This window comes from Athene noctua, chromosome 5 (genome assembly GCF_965140245.1).
Source record: "Athene noctua chromosome 5, bAthNoc1.hap1.1, whole genome shotgun sequence".
Lineage (NCBI taxonomy): Eukaryota > Metazoa > Chordata > Aves > Strigiformes > Strigidae > Athene > Athene noctua.
The window spans coordinates 67563151-67590909 of record NC_134041.1 but is presented as its reverse complement, the minus strand read 5'-3'; the positions used below and the strand labels follow the sequence as shown (position 1 = coordinate 67590909).

At 44.7% G+C, this 27759-nt stretch overlaps 1 protein-coding gene across 3 annotated transcripts in view; it reads right to left on the bottom strand.

The window, feature by feature from the left end:
• INPP5A (inositol polyphosphate-5-phosphatase A) overlaps positions 1 to 27759 on the bottom strand; it is a 245053-nt gene that overhangs the window by 31093 nt on the left and 186201 nt on the right. For all 3 annotated transcript variants that reach the window (XM_074908024.1, XM_074908023.1, XM_074908025.1), the window contains exons 10-11: positions 9486 to 9581; positions 9076 to 9150 (exon numbers count right to left, since the gene is read on the bottom strand). In XM_074908024.1, the coding sequence (XP_074764125.1) occupies positions 9076 to 9150; positions 9486 to 9581 (171 nt within the window). The remainder of the gene's footprint in view (positions 1 to 9075; positions 9151 to 9485; positions 9582 to 27759) is intronic.

The following is a 27759-nucleotide window of genomic DNA, read 5'->3' as shown; positions in this document are numbered from 1 at the left end:
ACTTCAATTAAAGGCTTGTGGAAATGCTGATCTCTCCCACTTATCCATGAAAATGTCATACACAACTCTGCTCTGGCCTTATTTTAAAGCTACTGTTTTCTCCAGCTAAAACTTTGTAAAATGATCCACTATTATATATTTTGAATCTTAATTTTTTTCTCTCATAAAGCCATTCTTCAAAGTCATGTTTCACAGAAAAAAGCCCAAATGATTGAATATAAATGTATTACTTACACTGCTTTTGTATATTATTAAATTTCTGCATGTTTCTGAGAATTTGCCTGTACATCCCAATCGGCAGTGTTGCCAAATCATAAACTCCTACATAAACATGGATACATGGCACAGAGAGAAACTGCACCAAATACACTTCTCCTAGCATCAGAAGAGTTAGACAGTCAGCACTGAGGGCTCCCTGTGCCTGTGCTAATTCGGAAAATCTTTGATTTCAGTGGAAGCTCCCCCTGAAAAATGCTATTTTGTTTTTTTTTTTTGACAATATGCCCCCCCCCGCCCCCCAGCAGATATTCCAATGGTTTAAAGGACATGAACATTCCAACCTTTTCAGAAAGCTGCTTGGAAAATTAATTTAAGAATAATATTTCTGTTACAGAAATATTTAGATTGCTTAAAATATCTAGAAAGAAGCACACTTTCCTTTGATGTCTATTGATCACTGGAGTACTGACCGGAGACTACTGCCTCTGTCTCACTAGCGCTCCCTTTCCAGTCTCCTTGCCCATTTCCCACACTCCTCACCCTCCCCACACCCCCGAGCCTGGTCTGTGCTGCAGGGCCCAGGCAGGGGTGAGACGGCTGGAGCTGCACAGCCCGAGGAGCATGAGGAGCACGAGGCCCTGTCCCTCCCAGAGGGGAAACAGCACCGTGACGCCAGACACCGTCCAGTGGAACCGTCCCCCTCAGCGGGACCGACTTTCTGCAGCGGTGCCCGTTCAGCTGATGGGCAGGGCAGGGCGAGTGCCCAGCACGCTGCCAAGGAGTGTGCTTGAGACTCAGGGCCTTTGCCTGGCACCAGGGTCTAACACAAACACCCCTCAGAGCTCACGTGCTGCAGTATTCCTCATTCTGAAAGACACTTGGTGCCTTCCGGTATCTGTTGGTCCTGTAACACACACACCCGAACGTGGATGGGATAAAACTGGGCTTTCACACTTTCCAATTATGTACTCCTTACATTTTTCCAGTAGAGGTTTTAGCACTTAGACATTTTGCATATAATCTTGGTTTTCCTAATGGCCCTGTGTGGATCCCTTCAATCCAAGCCCATGGACTTCAGGCTGAAACTACCAGTATGGAAAGCTGGAAGTTAAGCTGCTGCTGCAGCTCTCCGGGGCTCAGCCACCCCCTGATCTGCAACATGCAGTGGAGAATCCAGACCCTAGCCTGGGATATTTTTGTTACTTGGAAAAAAGAATCAGATCTTGTCGCACTTCTCAGGTAATTAGCTCTCAGTAAGGAAACTGAACTTAAGATATGGAAAGAACAAACTAGTTAGTTAAGAAGTAAAAAGCACTGGATCAGGCTAAGTACAGTTTCACTCCACAGCAGCAGTTACCCCATTAACATTCTACTGACAGCAAAAGCACCTTTCACACCCCAAGGGCTCCTGGCCAAAATGCTGCTCTGCAGAACCAAATCCATCTCATCCCTCCCGCTTCAAGGCGCTGGACAAGAGCCCAAAGCATCTGAAAGGGAGACTACAGCTCCCGTGGTCCCACGCTCCCGCCCGACTGCTCCAGGAACGCCACCTGCTCTCCAGTGCATCATCACGGCGTGGAAGCCCCGAGGACCCCTGGGCCAGGGCCAGTTCTCAGGGACCTCACCAGCCGGTCAAGTGCACAGCTCCTGTTTTCTAATGGTGAGAAGTGGATTTTGTCTCTCACTCTCCTGGGATTCCTGTGCTTGCCTTGATTTAAAAATCTGACCGTGCAATACTGCATTAATGAAAATTGCCTTCTTCAAAACTTTACAGAAAGAGACGCTTTAACATTACTGTAATTCATAAACTGTGCACAACAGCTTATAATAGAGCTCATTCAAAATGGCAACAACAACTGAGTGGATGCTAACCTTAAAACCAAAATATTTTAATTAGGAATATCCTGCTGGCAAATGTGACAGATTCAGGGGACTATTTCATTAAACTTCACTGTCTGTCAGTGTGAAACAGAACATGGATTTATACCATTAGGGAGTTAAAACCAGCATGCATTGTTGTGCTAAATTGTCAGTTTGTGAGCTGCAATTTGACAAAAGCATAAAAATATGCAGAACACATTTTTAGTATTACTTGTAGGGTGATAAAGAATGGAACTTTCTTGAAGAAAGGCTATGATCCGTGTTTCTTACTTAGGCAAAACTCCCGCTGTGGGTCGAAACCTCTCCTGAGCAAGGCTACAAGGCAGCCTTGGCTGATGTGGGCTTTTGGGAAACGAGCAGGACCCCCCAGGCACCTGAACACCAGGCACCCCACCCCGGGGGGGCGTTCAGGGACCTCGGGTTGTCCACCTCGTCTCCCCCACATACAGTCTGGCATGTTGAAAGGACACCTAACGCTTCTAGACACCTAAAATCTGAGGTGAGATTCTCAGCCCTCTTTCTCGAGAGCTGCCTGGCGCTGGCAGGGGGGTGCCCGGGAAGGGGGGTCAGCACAGCACATACCTCCCGCCAGGCCCAGGCTGGGGCAGGCACATGCCCGCAGCAGCAGGGCACTGAGAGGTGCTGGAGGCTGCTCCTGGGACCAGAGTAGTTCTGGATTTCAGTCTTCCCCTCCGATACAGTTTTTCTTTCAACACCTCTGTAGCATAAAGTACACAACCAGTCCTAAAACCAGGGACCAGAGCCCCTGTCTCTGCATCCCTGCGACCCAGTACCCCCTCTCATCTCTAGCTGCACGTGTATGGAAGTGTCCTTAAGCATTACATCTCACATTAACCTTACTGTTTGCTAGTCTGTATGCGTGTGCGCACACCCATGAGGATGCAGGCATCCACCGGTGAGGGTATGAGGGGTGCCTGGAGAATGCAAAAGGACTGGACTGCTGCAGAGAGTCTGTGAAAAAAAAAATTAAGCACCTCTCTATCTTTACTTGGATTGCTGTTGACTGCAGGCAAGGTGTGGCAGGCTAGGCAGGGTGCTCCTGTATCTGCACAAACATTAGCTGCAAGGGATGCTGGTAAGATCCAGAAACTCGAGGACGGGGGTGCAGGAGCCAATGCTGCCTCTCTGGGTGTCCTCCTGAACGTCACAGAGGTCAAACAGGGTGCCCCGAGGCCAAAGCATGTCAGCAGATCTCACTGACTGCAGGCTGGGTTACAGAGGCACAAACAGATATAAGACCTCTTCTTTAGACTGCCCTTAAACAACCACCACTGCCTAAAACATAAATACAGCACAGTGCACCTGAATTAGCTTTAGGGCTTACAATAGCTGTGTAGGACAGGGTAGGGGGACAAAAGGTCACCAAGTAATATTTGTAACTTTGCGATATGGGCAAATTCTACAATTATATATAGAATAATTAATTTATTTGGAATGTGAAGCTGGCAGTAAATAGCTAACCCAGCACATCTGGATTGACTTCTGCTTGCAATCTGGCTTTACGTTTATGTTTGCTAGTGAGAAAAATTTATTGATAGAGTAATGACAGAGACAGGAAATATTTTTTGCAGTGTATCCAGTGCATCTAAACTACCACTAACTTCAGCAAATGCAATTCCAATGAAACAGGAATACTGGTTTTGAGGAAAGGAATAGCACATGAAGTCATTCTCCTATGAGTACTTTATGAAAATCAGGCATCTCAGATGACCACCTTAAATCAAAGAGGCAGTTTCAGGATGCACAGGATTTTCTTATGACCAGTCCTAGGTAACAATGGTCCCAAGCAATCAATTTCTTTCCTCTATCCTAATTTGCCCTTATACATCATATTCAAGATTTTATCTGGACAGGGGCTGGTTGGCTCAGTGGATAAACCTCTGCCTTTTCACCTCTGGGATCATGGTTCAAGTCAAACCCTGATGAAATGCACTTGATCGTCCTAATCTAGTTCTTAGTGGACAGTATTCCCATTATCTTTAAAAGGGTCAGAGCCAAGGCCATTGGGAAGAGTGCATTGTGCTATATCTTGTCTGCTGATTAATACATTTTCAGTGATGCCAGATCCTTAACCTTCATGAGCACACATATTCTCACAAAAAGCTTAATAAAGATCCCTCATGGACTAAACTTTTCTTCTCAACTTGCATATACTATCAGGATTTGCTGGGAATGCTAAAAAACCCACAAATACTCCTAAGTGAACTGTTTGTAACAACACCTCTAAGTTAATTAGCATGGTAAGAGATCACTTTAAATCATTACTTGGCACAGGGAGAAAAGACCTTTATAACTCAATCCATTTTTACAGCACATTATAGTTGTCTTCTCGTAACACACCAGCTGAAACTAAACAGACACACAGAGCAAAGGGAATCTACCCCTGAAGGTGGATTTCACTGTTCAAAACACAGAGACTGAACAGGACTGTGCTCTCCAGAGAAGCTTACGGGTTGTTCTCTACAGCAAGAGGACTGTGGACGGACCCCTGATGGCAACGTCAAACTCTTTGATAATTTTCTTCCTATTATAATAACAATTAAAGTAGGAAATGGCACCACCTCCACTTCATGAGTATCTAGGTTGGAGATCATCGGGCTTTTCTGCGTGACTATCTTGAATCTGTTTTGGCATGAATCCTGGCAACGTCATCGGAACCATCGACTACCCACTGCTTGGCCTAACCCCTCCTGCGGCCGCGCAGCAGCGCCCGGGGCCACCGAGCCTGGGGCTGCCTCGCGCTGTGGAACCAGCCACCACTTCCATCTGCGCCGCCAGACAAGGGATGATGGCTGTACCAGGAATAACATCAGGTTCAACTCTTAAGACAATTAACTCCCTGATTACTTTTATTACAGAGTCGAGGTCAACATCTTAAGGACAGCACATTAGTTTCTATCTGGATTGATTCCTTAGTGCGGTTCGTAAGAAAGAATGTACACACCATCTCTCATTTCTGATTGTGGTTAAAGATTATAAAAATGACTTCTAATGATTAAATCATTCCTCTGTAATCATTAAGAGTTTTTACATTCTTACTATATATTTAACTGACTACTGAAGAAATTGCATTTAGCTTGCAGTTCTTCTGTACAAATCAAGAGCAAGATGATAACTTTTTTGTTAAATTGCTCTTCTTTTGATTGTTTTGAAATTAACAGGGAACTCCTAAACACAAGATATTTTGAAAAGAAACCACTTGTAGCCTGATTTATCATAAATGACTGAGGAATTTGAAAAAAAATATGGTCAAAGTGTAGATTTATTCAAGAAGTCCCTGCACACTACTACTCTCCTGAAAGCACTGGCATGATAAATCTTATCACTTGAGAGCTGGCAAATCCAAAGGCCCGACCAGGTTTTGTGTGAGTGACGTCCCGGGGAGCAGGCGTCAGGCCGGGAGGAGTGGCAGCACTGCAGACCCCCTCGGGCAGCACAGGCCCCCCCGGGCGCTCCCCGAGACCCCCGCAGGGCTGCCGGGCTCCAGGAGCAGCGAGGGGCAGGAGCAGGAGGCAGGTGGTGGGGCCCCAGCCGCCTCCTGAGGGGCGCGAGCAGCCCCCTCCGGCCAGAGGGGCCCCGGCTGTCTCTGCCCCCCGCTCCCAGGGGCTCTGTGGCAGGAGACACCACAGAGCTGCCCGGCACAGCCTGGCTATATCCCACCCCCAGGGCCAGGGGTGTTAAACTTCTCCTAATGTAAAGGCAACAACTTAAACTGGAATCCACCTGACACTAGGATGAAACTAGAGGTTGTATCCCTTCTTGCCCCTCTGTCAGACCCCTCCCCAGCACCCCGACACGCAGCGACGGACCTGCACCCAGCTCCATCCAGGGACTGCAGCTGCCACGCACATTCAGAGTGCAGGAATTAAGGACTGAGATTTCCACATTATTGCTACAACTATTTTCAAATAGCTGCTTTTCTCTTTTTTCTATCACTACACAGCTGGATAAATCTGTGTGTTCCTTTCTGAAATGATACAGAATGCTCACTGCACTTTGAGGTAATACATATTGGTAACTGTTAAGCTAACTTCAGAATAAACTACAGGTGAGCCTGGATAAGATACAGATTAGTTTGGAAAAATTAGACCTGACATTACTGTATGCATTTCATACTGAATTTCTGTTGAACAGATAATTTGTATCTATATCAGATTTTTCATTTAAAAAATACTCATTTTTATAAGTATATTTTAAGATTACTTTTGTTGATTACAATGTAAAAAAGGAGGAATAACTGTGTATGGACAATGATAAAGTAGCCTGTTGATAATAAATATTTGTCAGGACTTGTCACATCTGTACACATTCCAATGTTACTGAAGAGACACCACACTGATAAAAAAAAATACCCTCAGAAAAATCAATGGATTTTGAGCTAAAGCAGTTGCTAAACACACAGAAAACATCTTTATCCAACAGCCATAGTGCTGTGAAAATTCCCAAGCCTTGCATTGGTACAGCTAAGGAAAATTTAATCTTCCCAAATACTCATCAGGGCACTCCATCCTGCAGACCTGACAGCCCCACTTATAATTAATTATACAATTTCGATGGGAATATCGACTAAACAAAGCTATAAATCATAGAAAAAGTCAATAGGCATGGACACATTCAATCATGTCCCGACCAATGATTACTACTCTTAAAATACAATAATTATTTTCAGGAGCCAGCTTGAATTAAATTTCTGTCAGGCTGGTACAAGACCGGCGGTTGATGAAGGATGCGATGGATTTTTTGGGTTGAATTCGGCACAGAGACATTTATCCTTTTAGATAGGTAGTTTGTTTTTAGTGATCATGGTGCTGCGTGTTTAACTAGACCATGAAGATTAGATTATCTCCAATGGCTCATTATATCGTTTATCTTTTCCTTCCATGTTTGATCTGGAAGATTTCCCGCTTCTTGATGCATGAATGAAATGACTGCTGATTTTGAAATGGAATGTGCTTAAGTGAGATTCTGCCTACGCCTTCACACACCACATCCACGTATGTACCGTCGGCCAGCAGTCATCCAAAATACCACCAGGATGTGGTAAACGGCAGCAACAAGAATAGCTGTTTTCAGCTTCAGAAATGTACTGGGAAATAACAACAACAACAAACACCTGAGCTGTTTTAAAAAAGCTAAAAAATTATTATAATGATACACATAGAGGAAAATCTGGGACAGGAATGGGGGTAGTATGGAAACGGGAACTGGAATTAGTGTTATTACTTCCAACTAAATGTCTCCAAACTGCAAAACATCAGTGAAAGAAACATTACGTATTTCCTAAGGATGCATTCACCTTGTAAATTTAAAAAAAACAAACGAACTTATCTCACAGTAACCGTGTTCTGAAGGTCTGCTGCCCCCACAGATGTCCTGTGGTGAGCAGCCGCACCCCGCGTGGAGAGGCGCTGTGAGAAGGGACAGCAGTCCCACGGACAGGAGGGATGTCCACAGATGCTGAAAGGAGAAACAGATCTTCACTCTTCTCATGAGTCTGACTCATCGAACTCTTCTGAGCTCAAAAAATGAGTGAGATCTCAGACTCTCCTGTGGAATTAACCTCCTAGGTGTAAGCTTAAAACCAGAGAGGGTAATAGGGCTTCAGCTGTGCCCCTTGCCCTGGCCCCCAGCAGACAGCCCTCCGAGCAGCCCGGCTCCGATGGACGGCAAGAGAAGAGGCCGTAGGTAGGAGAGAAGGGAGAGTGGGGAGAGTCACGAATCCTGTGTCCATCCATCCCTACACAGAAAGTAGCACTCGGCTGTGCGAGCAGGCACACCGTGGAACCGGCACAGTGTGGCAAAACCCAGAGCTGGGGACTAGGGCAAATGCCAAGGGGTTCCCAAAAAAGCTGAGGCACAGAAGATTAATCCCTTGTCTTCTTTTATTTTGGGCATGAGGAAGGGAGGTAAAATTCAGTCACCCTGAGGAAAGGGCTGACAAAAGAAGGGGAACCTTGGCTAGCCTGTCAGCCTGCACAAACGACTTTGACACACACAGTTTCCACAGACACACAGAGTTTTCTGAAGGTTTTCTCTGCCTGCCCTATTTACACAGCTCAGAACACCTGACATACGAATGCTGTGGGTTTACCCACACGTGGGCAGGTCATGACCTGACACAAGCTGGCGCAGCTCTCCTGGCGTCAGTGAGGTTGGGGCAATTCCTACAAGCAGAGGGTCTGGCCCATGACACCCACAATAGGGCTCCCACGTGCACCATGCACATTCCTGATTTTTAGCCGCACGTAACTGTTTGGGATTTTTTGGGGGATGCTTAAAGTTTGTCCTTTAGATACATAACTCCTAGGAAGATGAAATTGAGAAAGCTGCAAGCAGTGATTGATACAGAGATTTTCCAAAATGAAGTGGCTACACTTTGAAATAAAATCACCTTAAAGAAGATGTAAAGCCATTCTCCACAGAAAAATTGTAATACTCATTACAGATCAGAACGTTAGCATTCCCTGCCTGCTTTCCCCTCTTAGGAAGGCCTGTATGATTGCCTAACAGTGTCAGTCTGCTGCAGGGTTTGAGCTTTCCATTCTACTGATTCATTTCTGTTACTCTTTGTACACTCAGAAGACCCAGATATTTTCAGAGCAGCTTTGCATTAAGAGCTTTTCCTAAGTTACTATGGTGCACAATGAAGAGCTACTAAAGAAGCAGGATGCTTGAAGAAATGTTGACCAGAGGAGAGAGAAAAGTAAATTGTCACAAATATTTAATTTACATTTTTTTTCTATGAAGAAGAAGGTAAACAGATACCAATGTTAAGAAGCTGTAAACAAAATAAGTGGGTGAGGAGGGAGTTTGGAGCAGTTATTGTGTTAGATGAATTATCTCTTCTCATTCTGTAGACAGGAGGGTTGTTAAGGATAAAGGGCTGGTAGAGAAATGCAATTTGTATGTGAGTTTCCAACTTACTCCTTCAAAAGTGTTTAGCAATGAACTTACCGCTGTGCCATTGTTATCTCTAAATACATCTTGATTAAAATAGTCAAAGAGCTTCTTTTCTAACTGTAGCATAACCTAAAAAAAATAGAGGAGAAAGGTCAGCAAAGCTCTTGGACTCAGCCACCTAATACACAGCTGTTGGAAGTGACCCTTTCAGAGACATGCAACCCTTTAAAACCACACGGCGTTTCTACATGCCTAAAGCTCCCTGTCAGCTTGCCCATGTGGTTGACTGGCAATCACTTAAAAAGATCCAATTAACTGAGCATTAGGTGTGACAATCTATATCCCTCCCCTCCCTTTAAATTATCAGTTTGAAACAACTATATTCATGCTTTTTAGACAAGAAAGTGAACATTCAACAAGGTTTCTATTTGCACAGGGGGTACAGAGGGCATTAAGTTGTTTACCTTTCGGTCATTATCAGATTCTCGAAATATTAGCTTGACTACTTCATTTGTGTCAGCTGCCCGGATAGTCTGCATTGTGGCCTTTGCACATAGTGTCTGACAAAAAACACAAAGGGAGAAAGAAACTAGTTTATATGAAACATAAGGTCACATTCAACTGAACTTTATCAATCCACGTATCTTCAAGGCTCACCTGAAAATATGACTTGCTGTAGGTCAAAATACAAAGCATTGCTGATTTAAGTTGCTTCCACTCATGATGGATTTAAACCAATAAACTGAATTACCGTTTGGAGAAAAACGGGCAATATTAAGAAAATATCAGGTAAGGCAAATATCCTTTTAACTCACCACGACGCACACAGGTCCTTCCACAGCTCTGACACTGCGCCACACATTACTGTAACCATCCTCAAAGCCACTTCCTCCAGCTGAGGATGGCACAGCCCCACCCGTTTCTGTGCTGCATTTTTAAAAGCTGATAACTACACCGGCACTACAGTTCTGTGCGTTAGCTCTTGTTTGCAAAAACTTCTGCCTTGGAAATCAGTGTTCCAGGTATAATTTAAAAGTCCGAGCAACACTTAGACAAACTGAAAATAAATTCCAAAGCTGATGCTGGATTGCAAATTCCCCACACGTCATCCCTTTAAGTAAGAGACATCATCGCATCTCTAGGTATTTTGAGGACAGAGTGTCTAAAATATATTATAACAACACTTTATCGGGCACAGAGGTATGAATTTCCAAGGAAGGGTCAGGCCTCGATTCATTTGCCATTTGCCTGGTTGGGGCCCAGTTTCAATGGCAATCAAAGCTGACCAGGAGAATAAGACTGAGTACGTTGTTTAAAGGCTGTTTAAAATCTGGAGCTTTTAGCAAAGCAGCTAGGCATATATTTAACTTAAAACCATACTTTAGATCCACTGAACCCATACTCTTAGTGAAGCTTTAAGTCTGTTACATGCTCTGAAATGCAGAAATAGAGAACATGTTAGCGGTGGGGCGGGCAGGCTTCGCGAGGTGCTCGGTACTGACCTAGCTCGGGCAAAGCTCCTGGACGGTGCGTAACGCCTCCCCAGCCACACGCCCCGGCTGCTGGCAACCACGGGGCAGAAGACAGGGAGCAGAGAACACCCTGGCATCACCCGAAGGCAGAGAGAAACCAGCCAAGATGGGCACCGACGCCTGGGAGGCAGCTCAGCATCCTGTGCTACAGCTGCTGGCAGGATCCAAGCACAGCCCCGGGTGAGGATACTGGCTAAGACCATCCTTCCGGAGAAAAGTTCTTGGGCTAGAGGTTCTTAATAAAAGTGTGCTCGAGAAAATAACAGTCAAGAAGAGGCAGAGAGGTGGCCTCCCTGTTCTGCCTGTTCCTTTTCATAATGGCCAGACAACAGATTTTCATTTTGCGTTAATATTCACTTATAAAATAAATATGTTCTGTGGTAGGGTTACAGAATTTCACATCCTACTACATGCTTCTTTCTCTCACAAGTAGAATACTTATTTTGGGATTCACTATTACAAGTGCAGTATCTACCAGACACAAAGCCATGAAACTACAGCTTACTGCACAGTTCCCCATTCCAAATTTCTTCTGAAGAAGAAATACATGCCAAACATGTCTTTAAACAAAAATCCCTTTGCCTCCAAACATTTCAGATCTCAGCTGAGGTTACCAGTGCTATAATGCAAACAACCTGGACTTTTACGCCCATTTGATAGAAAGATGTTAAAAACCAATCCTTGAAGACCCCTGCGCGTTGCCACAGTACAAACAAGAAGCAACAAGTTAAGCAATTTCATTTTTAAAGGATAACTTGAGTGGGATTCAGTCAAAATAAAATACAAATCTGTTGTTTTTTTTTTTTTTTTCCTCAAATCTGTGAGCTGAACAGGTGCTGATTCCACATCTTACTGAATAACTGATGTCCTTTCCCAACAAACTTTTCTTGATTGTTCCCCCCCAGCAGTGCCATGTCTATAGATGACAAACATCTAACTCTGGGGTTTATCCTAGAAAACACGGCACACTCATGGCTCCAAGGTGGCCGTAGGTGTCTGTGCAATCAGTTTTCACTGGAGAAAGCAGCACTGGTGACACGGACAGAGATGTGGGCTGTGCTATGAGAACTTCACCCGTTCTGCAGGATTTTGAGGTGTATTTGAGCGGCTTGGCAGAAGAGATGGAAGATGCCAGCAGTAGCCCGCGCAAGCTGGCTGTGCCCGGGAGGGAGGAGGAGGAGGAGGAGGCGGCACACCAGACCTGAGGGAAGCTGCACTTCTGGTACCACTGCAGCTACCGCTGCCCTCACACCCGCAGGATCTCTTTTGTCTGCCTGGACACGGCGCTGCCGTCCGGCCATCTGTGTCCCTACCGGCACCGCTGAGGTAATCCACAGCGAGCCATTCCTCCGATACCGCCTATTGAAATTCAAAGCACAGATCAGCTAATCGGGTCAAACCCCAAAAAATAGCGCTTTGGGCTCATGTGTCACAAATCAGTCTGGTCGCCTTTAAACAGCACACCAGATTAGAACAAGCACCCGAACAAACCAAAGCGGAAAACCCGCCGCTCTCTAAAGCTGGTTTCTAAAGCCCTAACAAATCGCTCCATCTTTCACTCATTTAAACTTTCCAAATGAGGGTCAATACGGTCCCCGAGCATCCAAATGCTAATGCGCTTAAGTGCGCTTAAGCAGCTTTCCAGAGTGAATGGGCCAAAGAAGGGCTCGAAAAGACAAGGCAGAGTTACTGTCACTGTCAAAAAGTCATTGTAGCCACCCCCAGAGTGGTTGCAATTCAAGAAATTCATGATTTCTGTCTCTTAAAGGCATCTGCTTGAGAACATTTTTTTTTCTGAGCTGCTTTATCTCACAACTTCAGGCCTGCTCTAAAAGAAAAAAACCCGCGATCGACTCTTGAGAACCAATACAGAGAAAGGACCCACATACCTTATTGCTTTCAAATTTCACACGCACAAAAAGTTACCTTATTCACAGACAAAAAGTGATTGGGCAAAGGTTCATTTCTTATACAAGCTGGAGCACTCCTTTTTTCCTCCTCCTTTCAATTTCTACAAAGTCGTAGTCACCCAAGCAGAAAACTTCGGGGAACATGTGCCTTTTTAGACAAGTCTACTTATGAAGGGATTTTTTGTTGCTGGTAAAGAAAATCAAAATGCTATGAAAACACACTGTTTCTTTTTGGGTATTCCCTCAAAGTTTCTCTTTTACAAAGTCAGAAGAGGGGAAATCAGGTATCAAAATTCTACCCAAGTTATCTTTTTTAAAAAAATCTTTCTTTGGAAACTAGATTTGGTTAAAAAGTTTGCAGAAGAGCTGCATTCAGACCTGAGAGAGAACCGAGTTTCCAGCCTTTGCTTAGCAAACACAGACATGTCTTATTCCCATTTTTACATACACTGTCTACACAGGTAGATGCTTCACAGTATTTTTTAAATAATCATTTGTGATAATTTATGTGCACTGAATTGTAAAACATAGCAATAACTTTTCTAATAATTGCCTTGGAACATAATGAAAATGTACTGCTATGCGAAGCTAGAAGTGAAAAGTTTTTTATATTGACAAATTTGGAATTTCTTCTGAACTCTGCAATCCTCAGAAACTGAAAGCTTTTGATTTACAGCATAAATGCAACCTTCAAAATACATCTGCTCCCATATATAATCACAACACATCCAAATGTTTTAGACTGCATTTCTGCATACTTACGGTAAAAAGGGGTAAAGACATTAAAACAATTGTGCTATATATAGCACACAGCATTCTATAACATATATGGTTTTTGTATTGTTTATAGGGACACTCTGAACAGCTGTGAACTGTACTGTTTCCTGCAAGCAGCACTCGGCTGAAAATTGCACTTGATTTCTCATTGATTTTGTACTCCTGCTTTCTGAACATCCTTTAGACTCCTGAGTTCACCTCTTGATGTGTGAGCTGAGTTATTGCATGCTTGTAATTACTTAAAATAAATTTTTTTTAAAAAAAATGTGGTATCCAAGCACATAGACTCAAAATTTCCTATTGCTTCTGCCTACTGATTCTAAAGATGTGTATTATTTTTCCCAATGATCTGACTACTCTTCTTAGGACTTACTGTTACTTTGAATTCTTCTTATTCTAAAAAAAAAAAAAAAAAAAAAGTACATTCTCTGCGTCTTTATAATTAGAAAAGTTCAGCAATAGTTGCAATTGCAATTTCCAGTAAGCCACCTGGATTAAAACAGAAGTGTTTGTTGCTAGAAGTGCCAGCAGAGAAGTGCAGAGTCTGAAGAATGCTAACATGAGCAAGTTGAAATAAGGTTGAGCACGGGAGCAACCAAGTCAATTAAATTTAAGATATTAAATTTTATTCCAGTTACATACTCTGTGGATTCTAGCAGGACAGAAAAGACAGAAGTACATGTACCATCTGGTTATGACACTGAAATACTTCTTCTGAAATGCTGCTCAAAACCCCAAATCAATCTGACACATTAAATTAGGATAATCAAATGCTTTTTCATTATTATTTGGATGCAAATCATATTTGAAACAATCACCAAGGTAAAAGATTTGCTACTTTGGGAATAACAGGAACGTCTGTCTTGTTTGGGCTCCTCCGTACCTCTGAGGGGTTGATTTGATTTCCTGGGTATTGGGAACATACTAACAGTAAACTCACCAAATCATGTGATGTCAGAGAAATAACATTTGCAGGTGAGAAAAACAAAGTTAAATCTAACTTTGAATCAATTAAAGTTGTGCACTGAGCTACAGGATAGGTAACACTGTGGTTTAAAAATCTATCAGCCATTGAAATGACGACTTATTTTAGCTAATTTTTCACAAGGGTCCATACAGCTGCTGCGAACAATCAGGGAAAGCAATCAAAACCCACCTGAGAGGGCAGACACTTTTACCTGAGAAAGTACCCCTTAGACTGTACGTTAACCTGTGTTAACTTCTATCCGTATGGAAATGGCAGTAAAGTCTCAGAGAAGTTATTACACTCAATACTAATAAGCTTCCAGGAGCAGGAATTTAACTCAGCAGTGAGACAGACTTTAGTTGAATAAAAAACAAGTATTAACGAGAAGCCATTTGAAGTATCAATATGTGGAATCACTTTCTCTTTCAATATTCCCAGAGTATGGTGGAGGGCCCGGGCGGGATGGAGAGCAAACCCCCCCACGCCCCGCTCGGTCCCTCTGTGACGCCCGTCCAGGACAGCCCCACGCGCTGCCGCCCGGCTCCTGCCCGGCTCCTGCCCGGCTCATTTAACTCCTCGGGCGGTTCACAGCAGCGCCCATTCTGCCACCTCTGAATGCTTGGCCAGCAGCTGCCCAGGACTCTGCTCTCCACCGCACGAACCTTTTGCTGGTTTGTGGCAAAGGGATATTCTGGCCATAAAACACCTCTTGGGTAGCGTCTGTGACAAAAAATCTCAGCACTAAGACCCTGTCTCCATGCTCCCGTGCCCTCCCCGCCTCTGCAGCTTTCCGCTGTGCCAACAGCTGGTGGCAACGCCAGCTCTCTTTTTTCATTCTCTCCTTCAGAAAAGAATATGAATTAAGTCTGAAAGGTTTTTGCCACCAAGATTCTCTGAGGTTACAGATCTGGAAGAAAGTGCCAAATGCCCAACCTTACTCTCTTGGAAAGAATGTGCTATTGCAGCCCTGACCCAGGAGACAGGACCACTAGATTGTGGCTATCAGCTGCCTCCCAGCATCTTTTTCACCCGGAACACACACTTCTGACGGCAACTGAATGCAATCGCTCTTGGCATTAGTTACATTTTTATCAGCAGTACAATTCAATCTGCTTATTAGATGCTCAACGTAACCTAACTCAGCTACTTAGACACTGTGCTTAATTTATAAATCTCTGAAGCTTCGATCCGACTTTCCTAATTTTGGCTAACTACCCCAAACACTGTTTTCTTCTGAAACCAAACTGTTTCCGTTTGCTGTTACGTTGTATGTGATGATTTAATTCTACAATTTTCATCAGTACCCATCGAACAGCTGAACTTTAATTACTACTTGCTCACCTACATCGATCCAAAGAGAAAGAATAAGAGATAATAGTTTCTCACAATCCTAAATTTTTCCCCTCAGCATCTTCCTACACCCCATTTTGTCAGAGAAATGACTTTTGTTAAGACACTTTGTGGTGCTCTGCCCTAAACAGTTTTGCAAATACAACAATCCCTCATTTCCTAACTATTTTTCAATACTGGTGTTAAATGCATCTTAAAAAAATTTTTTTGTATTACTGTTAATGTCTCCTCTCGGTGCATCTAAGAATTCAAAACCCAGGACTGACCTCTTTTTCCATCACACATATTCACCTGTGTGGTGATTACCTTCTAGTTTTCTCTATCTGACTCCTTCTGGCCAGGTTCCACATCTTTCTGGATTATCTTGATTCATTTTCCTGACTATGATCTCCAAGTCCGAGTTCAGCTGAGCATCTACATCTTGATTCACAAACAATTTATCCTGAATTGTCTGGCACCTGCATGCATCAGGAACACAAATCTTTGCAGGGCCTCTGCAGGCAGTGGTGAGGTTTTCAGGTAAAGTGTTCCCCTGCCACCTTTTTAAGCTCTCTGTTTAAATTCACTTGCTGACATTGACAATAAATCTCAAATGCATTCAGGACTTTGATTAGGTCTGGATAAACCCTACACCACTAGAAGATCTGGAACTTTGAAGCAGTCTGCTAGAAAAATCCCTTCCCTCCTCCTATCCACCCCAGCCTTTTAGCATCACTACTTGATGTCAAGCAGGGTCCTAAGGGAGTTTTCAGAGATGATGATTTGCTTTTCCATAATTACAGGAACAGTCCAACTGTTCCTATGGAAATCTTCTGTATAGATGCTGTCTTGTCCCATCATGTGTGAACCTGTTGAGATTTATTCAGGCATTCTGCTATTACTTATCTTCTACTATTTTTTCTGCTTTGGTCAAGCAGCAATAGCAGCTTGAAAAATTCCTTGTTGGAAACCCTCACAGCACTTACCCTTTTTCACTCCAGCTGACTAAGCAGAGGCCTATATGTATTGTTTCTGTTAGGCAAAGACTTTGATGAAGCACACGGGGTCTGTGATGTAAATCTGTTTCTGTAGAGAAATGTAAAAAACCCGTTCCCTCAAATTCAGGAGGAATGAGGTAAGAGGCAGCTTCTTTCCTTACAGCTAAGCTTGCTTTGATCTAACTTCCAGACTAAAAACCTTCTATTTCTTTTCATGTTAAAAGCAAAATAGCCTGTCAACTCCATCTGCTCCTCTGTGCCTTGCAATTGCCTTTGTTTTGAGTGGTAACATTTGCCTCTGTGCTGATGGTGTTATTGTTCCTGCTACCTCCATATTTAATGGTTTCTTGCAGCTCTAAGAAATGAAACACACAAGCACTAACAAGAAATAGCAAAAATCTAAGCCAACACCTAACAAAATTCTTTAGTGTTTCTTCACCCACTTCCTAAAGTGGACATTGCAGGGTTCCAAATAACTGGGGTCTGTCAGCTTTGTTCTTCTGCCCGAGCGCTGGGGCCGGCGCTGCCCACCACGGTGCAGCACAGCGCTCTGCGCCGGACAGAATTCCACATTATCCTGCTCAGAACGAAGAGGAAGCCTCAGAAACACTTCCATGCAGTACTCTGTTCTACCAACCAGCACTGCCAAAAAGAGTAAACTCAGGAATTTTCCCTTTAAATTAGTGGGGAGTTTTGTAGAAAATCAACGGTGTGACATGGCTCAGGATCAAGGCTTCACCTCCAAAGAGCGTGAACCTTTGGTTTCCACAAAGCAGACTTACAGCTTCAGGTATCATCTATGTGATGTAAGATGCCCACCCAATACACTTTTCAACAGTATTTTTGCACTTGACTTCTATTCTTATCCTCAGAAATGAAAATCGGAGCTGACTTTTAAAATGTGAAGTGTTGGGCAATTCTGAAATCAAACCACTTACCTCCCTAGAGTCTGTGTGCCTCCAGGCAGACACTGGCTACTTTTAAACACAAAGTGAGAAATACAGAGAAGTATAAAACGTGTTTTTTTCTTCCTATCACACCTAACAGTCCCTTAAACAAAGAGGTAATCTGGGACCAGGAAGAGGAAAGTAACTGGCATAAGGCAGGGGTGCGCCTGGGCTGCCCGCTCCTCAGGTCCGTGCCCGGCACAGCCATGGGGGGGGTGTGTGAGGCCCCCGTCCCCTCCGTGGGGGTGGTGGTGGTGTGAGGCCCCCGTCCCCTCCGTGGGGGTGGTGGTGGTGGTGGTGTGAGGCCCCCGTCCCCTCCAATGACCACAGTACGCACGGCAAAGGGGGAGGGACGTTGATATTCTTCCGTTTCCCGTCTGTGGGAAAAGCACACCCTTCCTCTAAGGTAACTTTACTTTTTAAGGGAGAAAATGTGACAGGAAAATAATTTCCAGTTCACTGTACCTGGTTTCCTGACCTGAACAAGGTGGGAATGAGGGAGTAAAACTCAGCTGATGAGGTGATGCTTTGCTGATGCAACACGTGGGCAATTTCCTGACTGTATTTTTCCCCATTCTCTGTTTGTCCAACCTCCTCGACTTGACTCTTTTCACCCTGCCATATCTCATTCATTTCACATCAACATACTCCCTGTCTGGTTCCACATCGTTTGCTCCTTTATTCACTTTTGAAATGGAATATGAGTCCAGCAGCCTGTAAGTTCAAATAATCCTTTTTACCTAGTTATGTTCCAACAGCTCAGAGAACTGTGGGGCGGGAGAGCTGAGCTGTCCTCCTCTCCCACCACTGCAGCCTCCAAGCAGTTGCCTGCAGCAGCACCTTGGCTCCTGTGCTGCCGTGGGGCCAGGCCGTGGGGATCGGCCGGTCCCCCATGCTGCTGACCGCCAGATGCTTCTTGAACAAGACGCAAACCATCGTGGGGCTCACCTGCTCCCAGAAGCACTTATTCACACATTAAAATAAACGTTTGTCAGATAAAATGAACGAAGGGTATTTTTGTAAAATACTGTGCGAGGTGGGGACCCAAGGTTTACTATATTCTCCCTGACAAACAGTAAGATGCGCTGACAGATCAGTGTGTGTGTGACATACATCACACCCAATAGGGACTGGCAACACATAAAACCCAGTTGTGGGGTAAATAGTCAGTGTGGAGAGCAGGAAAGGGTGGCATGTTCTACTTACTGCCTCTCTTCGCCAGCCCTGCTAAGGGTGGCTTTGTGTCCTCAGTGGTGCAGTTCCGATGGCGTGGGGATGACGGGTCTGTGCGTTACAGCAACGTTCAGAGCTCCCCCAGGACACAGCCCCCACCGAACCGGTCAGCCACTGGCCAACAACAAACTGCAGTGCAGCCCTCGACCAGCCAGAGCGACATGGCTGACCAGAGAGAGGAGGGCTTGGAGCAACAGCTACTTCACACCACTGGCTGGGGATGCAGAGGGATTTAACGCCGATGCCGGCCCTTCTGACACCACTGGGTGTCACAGGACCACGGAGAGAGGACAGAAAGCTCTGCCAGAAACACGGCTTCCACGGTCCTTCTGCTCCTACGGACCAAAGATCCGTCTGGAGGGATGGGGGCCCAACAACCAGAAAGTGTGTTCTACAGCATTTCTGAAACACAGAGGGAAATTTTTTCCTTAAAGCAAACCAGGACTCAAACATGCTGAGAAATACAGAGATCCCGACTATGCAGAGAAAGGGAAAAGCACAAGTTCAAAAGTGTTAACGCGAGACCATTTTAGAGCCAGCAGCTGTGTATAGTTCGTGAAGTGCTATTCTTTTTGCTGTATCTTTAAGTGCTGTTAAATTCATTTGTCACTTGATCGAAAGCCAACACGCTACAAATCTCCCAAGCCCCTCTTGCACTGAATAGTGACAGGAGTATTCTGTTCCGCCATCAGAAAACATTTGTGTGCGTCTCTGTCCGGAGTCATACATGCTACTTTAACTCATCTGCCTCCCCATTCTCTCCGGCCCAGGAGGACAAATTGCTCACTGTGGCTCCCTTTCAGAGGCAGTACAGCGCGCAAAGAATCATGACTGAGCAGAAACACAAGAAACAGGCACATAAAAATTCATCACTTTGGCCTCCTGACCTCTTGCCACTGGGTTTGGCAAACCCTGTCTCAAAAAGTAGCACCAAGGGAGAGCTAAGCAGACCGGCTGAGTGAAATTACTGACAAAAAATATCTTGGACACAGGAAAACCCCACCAGATGCTTCATTGTATTTGCAGAGAAGTGGTGCTGAAAAAGGGGGTGATCTACCACATGGCATATTGGGTGGAATAAGTAGTGCCATTGTTTCAGAGCAGCTCTGTCACTTTACTGACTGCAGTACAAAGAGGTGTAAAGCAAGATTTAATCCTGACTTTTTAGTCAGCAGATTAAAACCAATCATGCCAGATGTCCACAAGACTGTTTAACATACAGAAAGCTTTTTCATACTCTACAAAAAAGTGAAAGCTGTAATAACTTCTTCTTTATTTCCTCTAGAGAGGCCTTTTTCACTTACTTTTACTCAGAAAAAAGGGAGATGTTGTAATGGATTTTAAGATGTGCTATTAATTTTTACTCTAGTCTTTGCTCTTTTCCCTGTTGAGACAAAGCTAAACAAAGTAAATTCTTTTACCCATTCAAAATCAGACAGGTATGCCAAAAAACCACGCTGGTATAAAAAAGTTGTGATTTCGAAAAGAATTTATGCCTGTGGGACCAGAAATGGACGTTATCAGCAGTCTTCACAACAGAAGTTAGAATTCCTTTCCACAACACTCGGCGTGGTGCAAGTATGCAGTGTGGTGGTCCGCATGCGGGCAAGTGAGGACAGAACCGCTTGCCCCCAAAACCGAACTGGTGCTGGGGGAGGTTCTGCAGGGGTGCCCCCTCCCACACGCCGCACGCGCCCGGCCCGAGCACGTCCACGCTCTGCTGCCGAGGCCGGGCAGGAGCTCGCGGGCACACGCCAGGTCTGGGCCCGGGGCTCCTGCCTGACCTGCGGGCAGCCCCCGCCGGGTGCCACAACAGCCCCGCAGGGCCCAGCGCCGCGCTGGGCACCCACCCGGGGGAGGGAAGGTCTCCGCACCCCGGGGAGAGGGAAGGTCCCCCCAGCGCTCTGCAGAGCGACCCTGAGGCCTGACCCAAAGCGACCCCGAGCTCTAGGACAGGAGTGCCGGCAGGTGATGGTCTTATTTAAAAATATATTCACACTCACCTACAGAACTGTGAAACACTCTGCAGAGCGTTGCTTTCTTCTTTCTCTGTTTACTAACAAATTAATCTCTAAAACTACTACTGCAATGGATATAAATTCAATAATTTCTGTACTTTTAAAACATGTTTAGTATTTTTCCTGCTATATTACAAAAGTGCAAAAAAATCTGCATATCAGCGTCTCTCCCTGAATTTCCATAGCCAAAAATGTTGCTACATTCAACAACAACCAGAATGTATATTTAGCTTCTTATATTAAATTGCAAATCATTTATGCTTTTAAGAAAAATATTTGACTTAATCTTTGGAAAAAAGCTACAGGAAGAAAAATACACTCCCTTAAAATTCTAGTATTAGACTGATTTGTATCACGTACATAATTCACCACCTCAGAAGCTATATGGCAGCAAGGTAATGCCTTCCTTGGTATCCCTTATCAGTTGCTTATGGAAAAAAATACAACTTACAGATCTCATTTGTTTTCTTGTCGTGCACTTCAACAAAATCCTCAGTAGAAGCTCCTAAAATAAAAGTAACCATCTTACTGAATGACTGACCTAAACCAGTGCTATTAAAATAATTTTCTTCATTTTCTATCCTGTCAAGACCTAAATGTAAATAGTTAAGATCATGTGAAATACAAACTAGCAAGACATTGCTTTAGGTATGCAGATATTACGTTAAGGACGGAGAGAACTTTTTCTGGCTTTTTAGTATTTTCAGAGAAATACGGGTAACCTCTCGCTGCCGTGCTAGCACAGACCGAGAGGATGCTCTGTCAAACTGCCTGAATCAGCTGTATGCAGAACTGCAGATGTTCTTCCCTCTGGCCATCAACTGAATTATTTTGCATCCTTTAAAACTAGGGTGGCACTTCTGGAATCCGTGTGAGACAAAAGGATAAGGACGTTTTGGTTAATCATGGTTTCGAGCATTATAAACTACAGCCACAGTTACAAGCCTAGTACCATCCTTTCTTCCGGGAAAATGTATTTCATTAAGTTAAACAAGCTGCACTATTTGTCCCTGTCCCTCTATCATTACCATCCTCACTGTATTCTTTGCAGGTCGCCATCATACTGGTGACTCTGGACAGGTGGACACCTTCACTAACGCTTCCCTTTTCCCAGTGTATTTGGTGACTGAAAGGTGTCACACACTTGCTTTCAGTCTGCTGGCATCTCATTCTCATGCTGAGGTGACACGGGCAGGCACCAGAATGGAGACGATGGTATTTTCTTTCTAACAGTGTCCAACTGGAGACTCTCAAGCTACCCAAGAGGAGTAAGTGTAAATCTGACTAAGAGATTTCTGTCAGTTAAACACTTACTTCACCACTATTTTTTCCACTTTGGAATTTGCACAATTTTAGATTTATAATTCTACTCCCCACTTCTGAATTTCTCCAAGCAAGTCTTGTGGGTGGCCCTCAAGATACATTTTACCAATTTTTCATGCCCATCCCTCGAAATGTGACCCTGCTCCTGTGCTTTTATCTCTCTGACAACTTCACACAGGAAAACATGCAGCCCCTCTGATAGCATGAAATCGGAAACAATAGCCTCTGGAAACAAAAGGGAGTAGGGAGGCAGGATACAGTCCAGGTCCTGGCTGATTTTAGGCACAAACAGATGTTCATAGGACCCGATACCCTGAGCAAGCTGAAAGGAAAAGCTTGTAAAAGAAATGGACCTTAAAAACAATGTATTGAAGAGCTTTAAATAAAGGCAAAGGGAAAGCAATATGGCTTTCAATGATAAATTTCAGCAAAGAAAACCAAAGTGGCACCATGAATTTCAATGATGCATTTTTCTTTTTCAATGAACTCTACAGCTCATTTTGAAATCTACAAATTGCTCAAATCTCAACTTAGTTTACAAGCCTCCCATATCCATTAAGAGGTTACAATACATGCATTTCTCGTTCCTTGTAACTAATCACCACAGCTGGGAACACCCAGTGAAGGCCTGAAATATAGGCTAATGCTATTATTTTAAAAGCTGCTTATAGCTCAACAAAGAGGAATATGCTGAAAGAATCTTGATTGGAAAAAATCTTAGACTAGCTGTTGGAACAAATTATGTTCAATCTCCTTCTCTTTTCATGTGCACTATTTCAGACTCAAAAAGCCCCACGTAAAGAATCTATGAAGCGCTGTCCTGAATTGGACCCGGGTTCTGTTTCACAAAAGCCAAATACGCACAATTTACAAATGAAACGAAGTGTAGAATCACTTCTCTGACTGAAGTTTCTGCTTTTGTGATTAAAACCCTCTTCCTCTTTCTTGGAGAGCCTGCCATCCAAAAGGCCCTGTGCCATGCTCCAATGCACAAAATACATGTATTCATTACAGGAGAAAAAAAAAACCTGAAAAATTTGGCACAAAGGCGGGTGCATAGCTTAAGTCCTGTTCAGGATAGCCCTCACTTGAACTCTGCACATTTGCATAGATTTTACCTATTGATTGTCTCTACCAGGAATTTAGTGGATAACTAAAAGAAATGTTTCATCAGCTCTTTGTGGTCAGGTTCAGATTTAACTTGTTAATTATTAGCATCAATGAGGTGCATATGTTAAAGAAATAAAGAAGTGGTGGTATCTTCCTTTACCAGCATGAAACTGCAGAAATATTTTTAATGAGAAGAAGATCTGAGACAGAAGGTATCTAAGTCCGCTTAGGAAGCTTTAAGACATTACTAGCCAAAACACAAGGCAGAAGTGACCATGCATTTGTCTAGTCTAATCACACATAGCACAGACCACTCCTTGCAGCAATTCTGCCCTGAACTGAAGCAAACGGCACCTCTTTCACTAGAGCAAATCTTCAGAAAGACATCAGCTCTCAGTAAGACATGGGACATTCACCAATTCCCCTGGCAGTTGCTCCAAGAAAAGAACCTCTTATTAATCACCCTTGTGGCTAAATTCTCACATGATTTTTTTATCCGAAATTGTTTGTTAGCAGCTTCTAAATATCATTTAGACATGCAGGAATGGGAACACTGCTGTTAACACAGCGGAACGTGGAGACTACGCTCTTCTAACTACAAACGCCTAGGAAACCCGCTCTGAACCAGGGCGGTTCAAGTTAAGTTGATTGGAAGTCCAGGGAAGCCTGGCTCAGCAAATCCCACACTGCTACCTAGGAGAGCAATTCCTCTTTGGCACCCAGACCTGGCCTAGGGTCTTGGTAGAAAGACAGAGCCTTACTCTCCTCTCATGGCAGACCACGCTCTTCCAATACACGGAGTGAAGATGTTTGATGGATTCCAATAAACCAGCTCTGCAGGCACATGTAAAATCACCTTTGCAGTTTTAAAGAAATGTACCTAAAGAGGCATTAGCAACATAAGCATGGCAGTGCCAGGGAGCTGAGGTTGAGCTGTTTGCCTTCAGTGTCTCCCACTGTTCCTCAGTGCTCCTGCACGCACCAGCGCAGCCCCATGGGAAGTCAAACAGTGGCACTTTCCAACTGGCTCGTAGTGCCACACGATCATGTCATTACCATTTTCATCCGAGTTGTTAATCTCATGACAAACTGCCTTGTTCAGGTATATTTTGCGATTGCACTGTACCTTTCAATTTTTTCCTCACTAACAACTTTCTAGACATCTGCTGGAAATACAACATGGCAGAACAAGACCAGTCCTGGAGATTCCTAGAATGTGTGGGAGACAACTTCCTGACGCAGCTGGTGAGTAAACTGACCAGAGAAGGTGCCCTGCTGGATCTCCTCTTTGTGAACAGAGAAGGGCTGGTGGACGACGTGGAGGTTGGAGGCTGACTACGGCACAGCGATCACAAAATAATAGAGTTCTCTATTCTTAGAGAGGTCAGGAGAGAGCTAAGCAGGACTGACATCCTGGACTTCAGAAGGGCTGACTTTGTCTTGTTTAGGCACCTGCTTGACAGGATCCCCTGGGAGACTCCCCTGAAGGGTACAGGGGCCCAGGAGGGCTGGGCGCTCTTTAAGAAGGAAGTGTTAATGGCTCAGGAGCAGGCGGTCCCCCGGTGTTCTAAGAGAAGCCAATGCCAGAGAAGACCACCCTGGCTGAACAGGGAGCTTTGGCTGCAACTCAGGGAGAAAAGGAGAGTTTACAGCCTTTGGAAGAAGGGGCTAGCCACTCACAGTGATTACAGAGAGGCTGTGAGGATATGCAGGGTGGAAATCAGAAGGGCTAAAGCCCAACTGGAAATTAGTTTGGCCTCTGCAATCAAGGACAAGAAGAAAAGCTTCTATGTCAGTAGCAAAAGAAAGTCCAGGGAGAGTCTCCATCCCCTGCTAGACGCAGGAGGAAATTTGGTAACAAGTGATGAGGAGAAAGCTGAGGTGCTTAATACCTTCTCTGCCTCAGTCTTTAATAGCAAGGTTAGTTGTACTGATGAAATCCAGCCTCCGCAGCCAGAATACAGAGACTGGGAGAACGACCCCCCTGCAATCCAGGAGACAGTCAGTGACCTGCTGCATCACACAGACACACACAAGTCTATGGGACCGGATGGGATACACCCGAGGGTGCTGAAGGAGCTGGCTGGGGTGCTCGCCAGACTACTTTCTATCATTTACGAGCAGTCCTGGCTGACCGGGGAGGTCCCGACTGACTGGAAATTGGCCAATGTGATGCCCATCCATAAGAAGGGTCAGAAGAATGATCCAGGAAATTACAGGCCTGTCAGCTTGACTTCGGTGCCCGGGAAGCTGATGGAGCAGCTCATCCTAAACACCATATGCAACACATGAGGGACAACCAGATGCTCAGGCCCAGTCAGTGTGAGTTTATGAAAGGCAGGTCCTGCCTGACAAACCTGATCTTCTATGACAGAGCGACCTGCTTATTGGATGGGGGAAAGGCTGCAGATGTAGTTTACCTTGACTTTAGCAAGGCTTTTGACATCGTTTCCTGCAGCATTCTCCTGGCAAAAATGACTGTTTGAGGTTTGGACAATCGCACACTTCGCTGGGTAAAAAACTGTCTGGACGACCGGGCCCAGAGAGTTGTGGTGAAGGGAGTTAAATCCAGCTGGCGGCCGGTCACGAGTGGTGTCCCCCAGGGCTCGGTTTTGGGGCCACTCCTGTTTAACATCTTTACTGATGATCTGGACGAGGGGATCGAGTGCCCCCTCAGTCAGTTTGCAGATGACACCAAGTTGGGTGGGAGTGTTGGTCTGCTTGAGGGTGGGGAGGCTCTGCAGAGAGACCTGGACAGGCTGGAGCCATGGGCTGAGGCCAACTGCATAAGCTTCACTGAGGGCAAATGCCAGGGGCCGCCCTTGGGCCACAACAACCCCCAGCAGGGCTACAGGCCTGGGGAGGAGTGGCTGGAGAGCTGCCGGTCAGAGAGGGGCTGGGGGGGTTGAGAATGAGCCAGAGTGTGCCCAGGGGGCCAAGGAGGGCAACGGCATCCTGGCTTGTGTCAGCACTGGCGTGGCCAGCAGGGACAGGGAAGGGATCTGAGCCCTGGGCTCGGCACTGGGGAGGCCGCCCCTTGCTGAGGGGGTTCAGTTTTGGGCCCCTCACCCCAAAAAGGACACAGAGTTACTCGAACGTGTCCAGAGAAGGGCTACAAAGCTGGTGCAGGGTCTGGAACACATGTCCTACGAGGAGCGGCTGAGGGAACTGGGATTGTTTAGTCTGGAGAAGAGGAGGCTGAGGGGAGACCTTAGCACCCTCTACAACTACCTGAAATGAGGCTGCAGAGAGCTGGGTTTGAGCCTCTTTAGCCTACTAGAAAGGGACAGGACAAGAGGAACGGCCTCAAGTTGCGCCAGAGAAAGTTCAGACTAGATATTAGGAAGCATTTCTTTCTGGAAGGGGTTGTTAGGTGTTGGAATGGGCTGCCCAGGGAGGTGGTGGAGTCCCCATCCCTGCAGGTGTTCAAGAGTAGGGTCGATTCAGAGCTTAAGGACATGCTGTAGGTGGTAACTGTGCTAGGAGAACGGTTGGGCTAGATGATCTCCAGGGTCCTTTCCAACCTAGATGATTCTGTGAACTTTTCTGTTAGCTTGCCTGAAATGAGTGTCAAGCTAACGAGCTTTTCAGAGCTTTGCTTTCTTTCAGAACCCTCCCTTAACTACAGGCACAAACGTGTCTCTCTTCTAGCATTCTGCATTGTCATGGGTACTCCAATTTGTTCTAAACCAACATTAAAGAGCGCTGGCTAAAGACGGACAATTGAAATTGGCCAGACCTACTAGTTAAATCCTCCTCTGTTACTGACAGACTATTGCATGCTTCATAACCTTCACATGATGAGCATTTTCTGTTTCTTTTAGCACGCAGAGTAGAGGAGAATTACACACAGAAGGTCTCTGCTATTTCTGAAACAGAATATGAAATAAAAGTGTAATTTTTTTGTTCTACTTTCTAAATGGAAACCTGGTCAGATACAGTAAAATATTGATCCTGCTATAAATGTCTAAAAGTAATGAACATAGCAAATGACCCTTCTGCCTAAAGGATTAAAAAAAGAGACAATGGAGTAAGAATAACAAAGTATCAACAGAACTGCTGCAGTGATGATCCAGGAGAAATCCAACACCCTGCTGATCCAAAACACCCTTTCTGGAGACTGCCCGACTCCTGCCTACATCCCGCCCAGGGCCCTCTCTGCCCAAAGTACATAGTGGACACTCACTACTTGTTACCCAGCCCTTTGGACTCTCTTCAGATATTTCAGAGTGAAAATCAGTGTTTTGAATAGCATTTAACAATATTTTTTCTGGATGAATGCTAATAATGTAGTATTACATTAATAACGTAGTATGTTGCAGTACTGAACTGTCCACAACAATGATTTCAGAACCATATCAGCAAGCAACCAGTATGATTTGCACTAACTGTGACATGTTTTACTCCATAAAAGACATCCTTTAACTTCTTGGAACTATACCCAATGTGCAGGAAATTCAGCTGCCAGTATTAAAGGATTTTAAAATTACCATTACAAAACCACAATAAATGAGCACACAGAACCGCCCAGTTTAAATACCGTAACATTACAGGCTTCAATGTAAGTTTTATTTAGTTCTATGGAAATTACCGA